At 40.3% G+C, this 12,268-nt stretch overlaps 1 protein-coding gene across 1 annotated transcript in view; it reads left to right on the forward strand.

Annotated features, from left to right (window-relative positions):
• Positions 1 to 12,268, forward strand: part of SLC10A7 (solute carrier family 10, member 7) — a gene marked incomplete at its 5' end in the record, with an annotated part of 139,002 nt that overhangs the window by 85,660 nt on the left and 41,074 nt on the right. The window contains one exon of the mRNA XM_009081171.1: positions 4,869 to 4,904. Coding sequence (XP_009079419.1) covers positions 4,869 to 4,904 — 36 coding nt within the window. The remainder of the gene's footprint in view (positions 1 to 4,868; positions 4,905 to 12,268) is intronic.

Genomic DNA, 12,268 nt, shown 5'->3' on the forward strand with positions numbered 1-12,268 from the left:
GATGAAATTATTCAGAGTTCATAGCCATTTTTCTCACACCTTACCCTATCAGTAGCAGTGGAAATGCTGCCCAGTTAACTTTTTACTAACCTGTATTGAGCTAATAACATAACACTACTTACACTTTCGCTTCTTTCGTGTCCTGCTCTGATGAAGCTTTCAAGATCATGTGGATCTGAGCACGAGGAGATAACAGATCTCAGAAAATACACATTTGTTCAGAACCTTGATTACAAAATAATTTCTTTCTAGCCTTATTTCTTAAGACAAATCAGGCGTGACTTTGGTTAAGGATTTTCTCATTAGCAATTGCCACATGTGTGTCATACTGATGACCTGTAAGAATGAAGAAAAATTGCATGGGAAATCTGTGGGTAAAGGAAACGACGAAAAGTTCACATGTATTTCATGCCTCATTACAATAATCCCTACTCGTATTCTACCATGTGTCCCTCTGGATCTGTGCCCACCTCCTTCCTCCTCTTTGCATAATTTCATTCCTAATGATTTGCCATCACAGTTTCAAATTCATTATGTGACTTCCCTTTGCTGTCTGATTTGGCTGCCAGTTCCACGTATTGATTCTGTATGTTCTTTTGGAGGATAAACACCTTTTAATATCTGCTCTCCAGCAATGCTGTGCTGGATGAAATCTATAAAAAACCTCTTAACATCTTTTTCTATACAAGGCAAATAACAATTAAATGGCTCTCCAAGTACATCCTTTCTGTTAAGGTTTGTTAACAGAATTATTAAGACATGTTTCATTATCTTTACTGTAAAGAGAGCGGTGTTTACAGATATTTAGGAGACTATTCAGAACCCTGTGTTGTATCAGTGTCTTGGGTCAGGCTGAAAACTGTAAAATGTGTTTACAGATATTTAGGAGACTGTTCAGAACCCTGTGTTGTATCAGTGTCTTGGGTCAGGCTGAAATTTTTTTTCTGCCCTTTCCACTAAAATCATTGAAATATATTCAGTCAGTCTTTCACATCAGAGGTGTAAATGGATTTCTTGAAAGTTTTCTGCAGATAGCAAAGGGCAGTCACTTTGCAACTTCGGCTCCATGTGTTTACAGATATTTAGGAGACTGTTCAGAACCCTGTGTTGTATCAGTGTCTTGGGTCAGGCTGAAATTTTTTTTCTGCCCTTTCCACTAAAATCATTGAAATATATTCAGTCAGTCTTTCACATCAGAGGTGTAAATGGATTTCTTGAAAGTTTTCTGCAGATAGCAAAGGGCAGTCACTTTGCAACTTCGGCTCCATTGTGGGCAGCAGTCGGAAAGCTTAACACTCCACCCGAACTTTGAAGATGCTAAAACTGTGTAATGACCTTGCATTCTCAAGGGCAGATGCTCAGCTTCTGCTGAAAGTGCTAATCTACAATCTGTTTATCGCCAGGCACTATGTATTTGACAGCATTTGCCTGGAAAGCAAGGCAGGGAAAAGCGTGGTCAAATTTAGTTACTTTTTCCTCTCTGATGGTGTTAGTGTCCAATGGACTTAGAAATGATACTCTTTATATGAATTTTTAGCTTCCTTTGTGCTTCTCAGCCAGTCCTGATCTTAGAAAGCAGCCACACTGCCAGTGTCAGAACGTGCTTGTCTTTGTGAAGCCTCTGCTGAAGCATGAGCTGGACCGTGTGGAGTAACAGTTTTCTCCCTCCTTTTCTTTATTCTTAGTGAATCAGACTCTGGTTTTACCTCCAAACCCTAAATTGTCACCTGTATTTTCTATCAGTAGGCTTTAAACTCGAAGTACTCTACTAATTATTCTGTAGTGGGTATGAATTGAGGTGCACCATGTAATGCTTATGAGCATATTGAGGAGGATGTTTCTAATGAAGAAGGAATATGTTGAAGCAAAGTGGTGTGTGCAGGGAAAGGTAATACCTTTTGTTACACCGTAGTCATGTAAACCCTTCTTCAGTTCTGGAGCAGAAACCTGAAGAGAAGGGCTTTAGCACATAAAAGCACATCAGTGTTTTCAGGTAACATAAATGGGCTTCACATGCCCAAAGTATGTTCTTTACCAACTCCATCAGTTGTTCTGATAACAGAGGGTCCCTCCCCTAGTAAATCATGTTTTGCTTGTGCCTGTAAACCATCACAGTCACCACAGCACTACAGACTGAAAGAAACCCTTTGGTTTTAATGTAATCCCTGTGGTTTTTCAAACTGGCACTCCTTATCAAAATAAAGCATTAACATTAAATTACTCTGATTCAGCAACAGCATCTATTTTTTAATATGAACTTGTCTGTTCTGTCAGGTAATTGTTTTGCTTCCCAGGGAATTGTGTATGCGTTGCAAATGGGAAAGTTCAACCTTGTAAATCCTTTCCATGGTGAGGCAACAGGAAACTTGCTTCTGATTATTAAGATCACCAGGTTTAATAGCAGAATTTAATAATGAGTCGCTAGAATTGACCTTTTGAATTGCTAGATTTTCCACACGCTCAGTCAGGGATCTCTTTATGATGTATAGCAGGATTCTCTTCCTCTCCACTTACAGAATTATGAAGAAGTGTTACTGTCACCGAGGTGCAGCTTCCTTTTGTGACATGTGCTTTGAATTAGCAGGGCACAACTAAGAGAATGTTGCCCATTCTTTTAGAGTAAATAGATAACAAGTCACAGCTCCCATCCTAAAGAGGAAGGACAAGGTTTGGTGTTTGGTTGGGTTTTTGGGATTGTTTTTAACTTGCCTTGCTTTGGTAATACATAAAAGTGCACTGAGGCATGTGAAGTGCCTAAGAAATGACTAATGGTGCTGAAGCAATGAGTTCCTTCAGACCTAGAGATGTAGTCACAAGCTGACTGCATGCTCTCTTCTCCCTGCATTCAGTGCTCAGAGTATAGGATGCATTTGGTATATCCCTCCCACTCCAGACATGGTGCTCTTTGCTCATGCTTAGGTCTGAAGGTGAACTCTGCTGCAGTTGTGTTCTGCCAGCCCAAAATTGCAGGAGGCTAAGGCAATACTCAAGCACGAGGTAACAGTTCGTAATATTTGAGGTGTACAGTGTAGCTGTCAATGGGGAAAGGCAAAGAAGGGGAAAGTTTGACTCATGTATTCTTAGTAGTAATCCATAAAATCATAGAATCATAGAATCAGCTAGGTTGAAAGAGACCTCCAATATCATCAAGTCCAACCCTACTGTGGTCACTAGCCCATGGCACTAAGTGCCACATCCAGTCTCAACTTGAAAACCTCCAGGGATGGTGAATCCACCACCTCCCTGGGCAGCACATTCCAATGCCTGACTACTCAGGCTGAAAAAGCTGCTGTTTGGTCATTCTGATGAATTGACTGTGCTGCGCTGACATTATACAGATTTTACAGTCAATGCTCCATTCTAATCACTGTATATACTGCTGCATGCAAGTGTCAGTTCAGCTCTTGGTGCCTCCTGCCTTCCTCAATTGGTTTCTTCCTCTCCAGCTGATGTACTTAACAGCTATATTTCTTCATATCTGTCATCTGCATTTCATAGAATCATAGAATTTAAGAGTTGGAATGGGCCTTAGTCCCACCCCCTGCCCTGGGCAGGGGCACCTCCCACCAGAGCAGGTTGCTCAAGGCTCAGCCAACCTGGCTGTGAACACTGCCAGGGTTGGGGCAGCCACAGCCTCCCTGGGCAACCTGGGCCAGTGTCTCACCACCCTCACAGGGAAAAACGTTTCCCTAACATCTAACCTAAATTTCCTTCCTTTCCATTTGTACCCATAGGAACTCTCTGTGGCTAATGGTCTACTTAGATGCATGGTTTTTTGTGGACCCAAGAAGCAAATACAGAACTAGTAGCATAAGGTTTTTCTTTATATTAACTTCCAAAAGACTGAAGTAAAACTGTGTAACTCAAGGTAAAATGAAAAGTAGGGAGCAACTGCTTTTTTTTTCAAATTGTTTTTTCCCTTTAAAGATAAAGTTTGTGAATAGCTGAAAGACTAGTTATTCTTGAGACCTGTTTGGATAAAGAACAGTCTTAGCATAGCAAAGTTCCAAGCAAGCTCTGAGAATTAACATGCGTTAAATGATAGAATCATTTTATTGAGCAATAATAAAACATTGAAGTCAGATGGAAGGATGATGGGGAATTGCTATTTGCAGCTATGAAAGTGATGCATGTCATGTTAACTCCCAACCCAAACAACTCATTCTAAGATTTGCTCTCATGAAACTTAAAATCCTCTATTTTGCCCAATCATCAGCTTTAAACCTGTTCCTTGTCAGTGAAGACAACAAATCTTTTTGCCCGTGCCTGCCTGGGGGATGCGGAAAGCCGAGGTGGTCCTGAGTGATTGAATTAGATGAAAGACTTGCCTTCTACCAGTGAGACATAAAGTCTAATCAAGTGAAATGAGTTTTGAGATCTCAGCTCATTTCCTTGGGGAATATCTGCTTACATTACACAGTCACGACACCTAATTCATCACAGTTGATGCAGCTTTTGCTCAGAAGAGGACCTGGGACTGTGTAGCATGGGACTTGATCACAAGTCTCCCCCCAAGGAGGAGCTGCTTAGTGAAGTTAAGATACAGCACAGTGAGGGGAGAGCTTTAATATGTTTTTTAAAATATATGATCTATATTTCTGTGTATCAGATCTTTTAGAATAGAGGAGCTTAGGTGCAAAATGGGGAAAGCTAGAGGGGAAAAAAAAGGTACTTTGTACTGAGTGTAGTTTATAAAATGATTGGCATACAAATATTAAAGAGCATACAGAGTGAAGAGCAAAGCTGGGCTTCTTGTTACTTAATTTCTATGATGTTGAATGGTGTTTGTGTGTTTTCATGCACTAAGGTACAAGGAAGTAAAGACTGTTGTGCTTCCCTGACTAACAGACTGTTTTTGTTTCTTCCAGGGCATTGTTATAACTCCACTTCTGCTTTTGCTTTTTGTAAGTATCATGATCTTAATATTTCTTCTTACTGGGTAACCTTGCACCTATTAGTATATTTAAGATATTAATTTGAGTGATTTTAACAATGCTTAAATAATGAAGATGATTTTTCTGGTCAGTGTTTGAAATAAGTTGCCTCCCAGGAAAGCCATCAAAGTGTATCACATTGGATGTAAACAGTATCTGCACCTCATTCTAAGAGACCAGAGCTTGTTGTTCTTGCAGGATTGCAGAACTCTGTGCTGTTATTCAGGCTGGGTAAAATACAAACACTTGCCAGGTAGGATGATAACTTGGTTAGGAGATCTCTCAGCTTTGACATGCAGGAGCTGGAGAAAGTTGTGCTGATCTGAAATGGATGACAGGCCAATTGGAAAAGCACCATTCAGACAAACAGAGCCTTGCTCTTGGGCAACTAAGCCCATGGGTATTTTTGTGGTAGAAGTTAGCAAGGCAAGTTACTGGAACCCCCATATATCATTAAATGTGATGCTGCTTCACTCCTGTTAGTTCAAGATTTCTTTTTCAGTCATTACTCTTTAGTCAGGGCATTGCATCTTCACAGTTCCTGGCAGAAGAAAAGGGAGAAGCCCAAGTTTTATCTTTATGTTTTATGAAGGTATAGATATTACTGAGCATGCAGTGAAGAGGCTTTCATAGGTGGGTAGTGGTGCTTTAGTAAGTCCCTGGTCAGTTAGGAGGTCTTGGTGCTTGAGGATTTGCTGGCACAAATGGTATGGTATGGTGCAAGCTACTGAGGACTGTGGCTCTGTGAAGAGCAGGGAAAAGAGGCTTTCAGGAGAGGTATACATTGTCTTTTATGTTTATCTCACTAATGGCTTTGTATGTGAGCCTGGAAGGGGGAGGCAAAGTGTGAAGTTGGTCTGAAACACTCTATAAGTGGCTCACAAGTGTGCACTGTTTGTAGTAGGGATGCTTAGCAGCATATGTACTGTATGTAAATACAGCAGTGGAAACTGGGGTGAATAGTACTGTGAGAGTGGCTGTAACATCCTCAACTACTGCCTCAGTAAAACTGTGTGGGAAGATTTTCATTTTGCTATGATGTTTGCACACAAACTGCTTTGACCATGTTGTATATTTTGATACCCACCAGCAAAGCTTTCTTTAATATACCTGGGACCATATACTGTAGATTGGAAAAGATAACTTTTCTTACAAAAATGAGTGTTTTGTTATTCTTGCACTGAACGCATTGATTCCAGATGTTCTGCCTCTCTGTTTTCCAATCCTCTTCCCCTTTTTATGGAATGTGTTTCTTCCACAGGTATTCATGCAGAGACCTGTGTTTTTGCTTCTCAGTGCCTGAAACTTCAGCTTTTTTTGCTTTTGCTCACTGGCAGCTTTCACCCTGCTATACCTCAGTTAGTTTTGGTACCCTGCATAGTCAGAAGGAATATTTCCTGTAGAAACCAAAATGTTAAGGAAAGCTCTGCATAACAGCAAGATAGAGATCTTTCCTTTAGTGTCTTTATAGACAGATAACAAGATATTCTGTCCCATAAGATGTATAAATTCCGTCCCATAAATTGCCCCCTCTGTTTCTCAGAGGAGGTGGTAAAACTTCATTTGTGCAAGAACAGGAAGGTAAAGCATATGTCTCTGTTCTTCCTACCAGCCCTAGAGACATTTGTATGAGAAGTGTGTAAAATGCACATTCATTGTTGGGTGGTTTGTAGCATGACTCATAGTTGTTCTTCTTGAGGAAGATACACACATGAATTATTTTTTCATCAAAGTGGTAAACAAACTAGTCTGGGGATAAGGGGAGTTACAAAACCTGCATTTTTTTGTCACAATGCCCAAAACTTGAGGACTTCTCTTGGGGTATATAAATATTTAAAACTTCTCGAGGTCTTTGCTGAGGGTTTCACACATGAAGCAATCAAGTCAGCCCAGCAGCACATTTTGTTAAGATGAGATATGCCTTCTCTGAAGGTTCAGTTGGTCCAGTGGTAGGTTAGGATGGCACACTAAACATGTACACCCTGATGCACTGTTCCTGTACCCTGACAGTCTGGGATTTGGATTGCTGAAACCCTTTTTTCCTCGTGAACCTCTTCAGTTTTCCTCTGAGTTCCCTTGATGTATCTGGCCTGGTCCAGGTGTAGTGGATTCAAGGACACAGCTCATATGCTTCCATTTCCTTGCTTACAAGCTGCAGCTCGATCATCTCATGTGTCACTGTGGAGTTACTGCAGAATGAGAAACACTGACTAGTAACTTCCTGGTTATCTTTTTTGAACCATTCATCAGCTTAGTCATGCAGGTTAGCTTTAGTGATTAATTAGCAGAGGGTAGAATCTTCAGGTTTTACAACAAAACTCCTGTTTACCTCAACATAACTGACCTAAGCTTCTCAATACTATTCAGAGACCTCTGAAGTCAATGTCATGGATGAATTTTAATTCCTGAATCTGGTAGTCACAAGCATTAACTTTTCACAGAGTTGTGCTGTGATAGTCTGAATGTTGTATTGGTCTAGTAACCATGGTAGGGTTGGACTCGATGATCTTTGAGGTCTTTTCCAACCCAGCTGATTCCATGATATTTGTTAGTCTCTCTGTTTGCAGTACATAAAATACCCTTAGTGCTGCCAGAAGTAAAACACATTGCTGTCTACTACCTTGGTTTTGCTATATAGCTTAACCTGTGGTAGCAGTTACAGTTTGTATTTTGCTCTATTGTGCCCCAGAGAATATAGTGTCCTGAACTGTCTTTTCTGTTCCTAATTGCCTAGTAATGTAAATATAAATTGTATAAACCACACAGATAAAGGCTTGTTGAAGCTTGTAATGAATAATGCACTTAATGCAAATAATTTATCATCATAAATAAATAGTGGTGAACATTAGACAGTCAGTTCATAGAATCATAGAATTTAAGGGTTGGAATGGACCTTAGAGATCATCCAGTCCCAACCCCCTGCCCTGGGCAGGGACACCTCCTCACTGGGTCAGGTTGCTCAAGACTCATCCAAACTGGTCTTGAGCACTGCCAGGGTCAGGGCAGCCACCACATCCCAGGGCAACCTGGGCCAGTGTCTCACCACCCTTAGGGTAAAAAACTTTTTTCTAATATCTAACCTAAACTTCCCCTCCTTCAGTTTGAGCCCATTACCCCTTGTCCTGTCATTGCAGTTTCTAACACAGAGTCCCTCTCCAGCTCCCTTTAGGTCCTTCAGATATTGAAAAGTTGCTTTGAAGTCTCCACACAACCTTCTCCAGGCTGAACAGCCCCAACTCCCTCAGCCTGTCCTCATAGGGGAGATGCTCCAGTCCCCTTAGCAACTTCTGAAAAGTGTATTGCAACTTTGAAATTTCTTGTGTAAAGCTTACTCAAAATAAGCATTCTAAGAGGTTCTGATTATTTTACTGAAGCCTTAAATACTGTGCACATGATTCCTGGGCTATATCCTTGTGAGCATGCTTGGCTAGACTTGTGGAGTACAGCTGACTTTGCCACAGATACCTCTGATTAACATTGTGCCTAATAAGAAGTTATTGAATCTGGCTTCCAGATGTGTTAATCAGCAATGTCATCACCCTCGTGTTAACCCTTGTTGTTAACAGTTAATGTCATATTCCCAGCAAAGATGTTACAAATGGGCAATGTCCCGTAATCTATATATAATTGATTAGAGTTCATATATGTGGTTGAACCAAAGTAATGTAAGTTAAATCAGTTTCAGGTTAACACGAGGTTGTGGTGTTCGTGTTTCTTTGCAACATTCTGCAGTGTTTCATTAATGATGATCAGGAGGCTGTGTACCAAGGCATTCAGAGAAGGATGCTGTCTGATTTCCTCTTGTCAGGTCATATACTTAGCTGAAGCCAAAGGGAACAGATTGATTATGAAATTTTTTAAAGCAGGAAAATAAGTTGTATTTTCTCAAAGGCACTTAGGGAAAAAAACAAACCCACCAACACTCACCAACTAGAAATAGTGTAGATTAAATTTTCTTTTGAAAATAACTATATTACTATCAATAACTAATTGACTATGACTTGGTTAAGTAATGACCAAGGAAGTAAGGCACTTGGGTAAGGGTTGTGTGGAGACCTCAGAGCACCTTCCAGGAGCTGAAGGGGCTTCAGGGAAGCTGCAGAGGGATCTGTGGTAGAAGCTGCAGGGACAGGACAAGGGGCAATGGGTACAAATTGAAAGAGGGGAAATTTAGGTTAGATATTAGGAAGAAGTGTTTTCCCTTTTCTGGTGGTGAGACACTGACCCAGGTTGCCCAGGGAGGCTGTGGTTGCCCCAACCCTGGCAGTGTTCACAGCCAGGTTGGATGAGCCTTGAGCAACCTGCTCTGGTGGGAGGTGTCCCTGCCCAGGGCAGGGGGTTGGGGCTGGATGATCTCTAATGGCATTGTACTACTACGTAAGAGGATGATGCCGAGTTACCTTTCTCATGTGAATGTGGTTCTGTTGCTTTCCAGCCACATTGGGATATTTGCCTTATCTGTCCTTAAATTCGGCCATGCAGGTTTATGATTTTGTTGAATCCAATAGGTATCAGAATACAGGCAGTCAGTCATCTGCCAACTTCTTGGTATTCCCCTTACAGTTGAGACTTAGGACCTGGCAGACATGATGTCTTCAGTTGCTGGAAGCACAACTAGTTAGTTATCAATGTAACAAAAGTCAAAGTGAGTGAATGTGCATTTTTTTTATTGAAAGCCATCAAAAAACGCTAGAGATAAGTCAGTACTTTACATTTCAACGTTCTTTATATCCTTTACAGGCATGCCTGCAATCCAGTTATTGTGGAATGTTAAAGAGCCAATGCAAAATTCATGTGTACTTTTAAAAATACACTTGGCAAAGGCTCCATGTAATTGTCAGGCATTACACCCCTGTGAGCTGTTTTATCAATGAATACTACCACAACATTTGTGTCAAAGTGGAATCTTCCCAAGGCTTTATCAGCTTCTTCCTGTTCTCGATTTATTCTGTGATGTTTTCTTTTCTGATACTCTCTCAAACTTCTGAATTTTGTAGTGAGTATTTTTATGTTGGCATTGTAGTGGTGATGCTCTAAGTACCAGAAAGTAGCACTTCTGAAAGGAGTCAGGAATAGGCAAATGAAGGAAATTCAGTGCAAGTATCACAGCGAAAAGTGTAATAAAGTGAGTGGTAGATAAGCATGTGAATGAAATTAGAAGCTGATTGAAATACGGGGAAGCTTTCCTCTATTCTCACAATCTTTAAATTAAAACATGGTTTTAAATGTTGTTGATACCTCTCAAATTTGTACCAAGTCTTCTCCAATCCCATGTAATTCAGATAAGCTGTTTATTGAAAGGAGCTGTGAGTACTTTTTAAACAGGATTTCCACACACTATGCCTTGATTTTCCTCTGAAGCCCTTGGTAAATGAGAGTTGATACCAGTCAAATGAATCATTAAATATGCAAATATTTTAGTAGCTGGAAAGCCTTGGAAGTTGATAAAGAAGTTGCAGCTAATGGATTTCACTAGTATGTGACAAAAGGCTGATTACAGGGTGGGGGAGGGAAGGGAAGCAGCACAGTGCATTAGCTGTTAACAGATCAACTCATTTGAGTGGAAAATTTAAAGTGCATCATTGTTTCTACCTGGTTATTTACCTCACCATTTCCTTTCTTCTTTAATCACTGGGAAAAGAAAATTCTCTGATCTGATCCAAACTTTTTACTATTAACCAGGACATTTAAGTGACTGCCCTGAAATATTTGCTTAATCATTTTATTCCTTTTTTTTTTTCATTCACCTTTTATGGCTTTGTTACTTAAATTGAATACAGGTAACAGAGAACAACAGGGACCCTCCCTCTTCCTCACACACACACACACACACACACACACACACCAACACACAGTTGTGTGGATTGTGGATTTGTCCAGGTAGAAGACTCTAAATATATAATGTTTCTGTGGAGAACTTGCTTTTCTATTTGTTACTGCTCTTGGAATTTTCAGCTATGCAATGCTAGGGAAGGCTTTCAGTTACAAAATCTGCCTCAACACAGCAGAAACTAAAGACACATCTTAATAGGATCACAGAACCAGGAGAATCCCATCCTGACTCACCCAGTCTACCTCTTTTCCATCTGTGCCAGGTTGGATGAGCCTTGAGAAACCTGGTGTGGTGGGAGGTGTCCCTGCCCAGGGCAGGGGGTTGAGACTAGATGATCTCTAATGTCCATTCCAGCCCCTAAAATTCTATGATTCTGTGATTCCAACCAGAATTTTTTCTGATATAAATCAGCAGTTTGATTGTCTGATATTTTTATGCCAGCTCTTACAGTACTTCTGTTTGCAGGTGAAGAAATGTTCATTTTTAGGCATGAAGATTATTATAACAAGGAGGGAAGTCAAATATAACCAGCCATTTTAACATAATGCTAATTTTGGGGCAGTGCAGATCATCTAGGTGGGTTTTTTCAATTGTTTCATGACAGCAAATGGAGCATACAACTTAGTTTGGTCCAACTAAACCCTGAGAAAAATCATATTTATTCACTCAGACAGAATATTTGCATTTGTAAATGTGTAGGAAGCTTTCATTAACATTACATCAAGCTTTTTGTTTCCTCTGTTCCTCAATTCTCACTTTGCTTTCCCCAAATGGACATGACATACGTATCCAAAGGATACTTCGAAGGAAGTCTGGAACCTAAGCAGTGTCTGAGAGTCCATGGGACACTTAGGGTCTGATGAGTTTGCATCAAATTATGTTTCCATTACTGTGGGTCCTTTAGCATTTTTTGGTTCATCATTGTTAGCCACTGCATATCCAGAGTCTGGTTGAAACGTCTTTTTCTTCTATATGATTGAGAAGTTTCTGTCTTCTCTTCAGCCTATATCTCATCTTCTGTGTCGTTCCTAGGGAACAGATTAAAGGTTAAGATAATATAAAAGTTGGCAGACATTATCTAACAGATAGATTCTGATAAAAACCACTGAAGTTATGGTCAAAATACACAGAAGGGAAGCAAAGTTTAGGAATATGAGGAAGTAATGGCAGTACCATAGGGTTGGACAGTCTAACACATCCCTGGAGGTTTTCGAGATGAGACTGGATGTGGCACTTAGTGCCATGGTCTAGTAGCCACAGTAGGGTTGGACCTGATGATCTTGGAAGTCTTTTCCAACCTGGTTGATTCTATGAAAAATCAAAAAAAAATAGCTCCATGTATTCTCTACAAAGTAATGAAAGATGCTGGAGATTGGCAAAAGAATATGATTCTCAACTGAAACAGGATCAAAAATATATAGGTGGTCATAGGATGATGCAGATTGTTCATATTAGAAACAGAAAAACTTGGCTTTTCTACAAGACGAAGAGTTTTTTTTCC

The sequence above is a fragment of the Acanthisitta chloris genome, unplaced genomic scaffold (genome assembly GCF_000695815.1).
Source record: "Acanthisitta chloris isolate BGI_N310 unplaced genomic scaffold, ASM69581v1 scaffold6218, whole genome shotgun sequence".
Taxonomy (NCBI): domain Eukaryota; kingdom Metazoa; phylum Chordata; class Aves; order Passeriformes; family Acanthisittidae; genus Acanthisitta; species Acanthisitta chloris.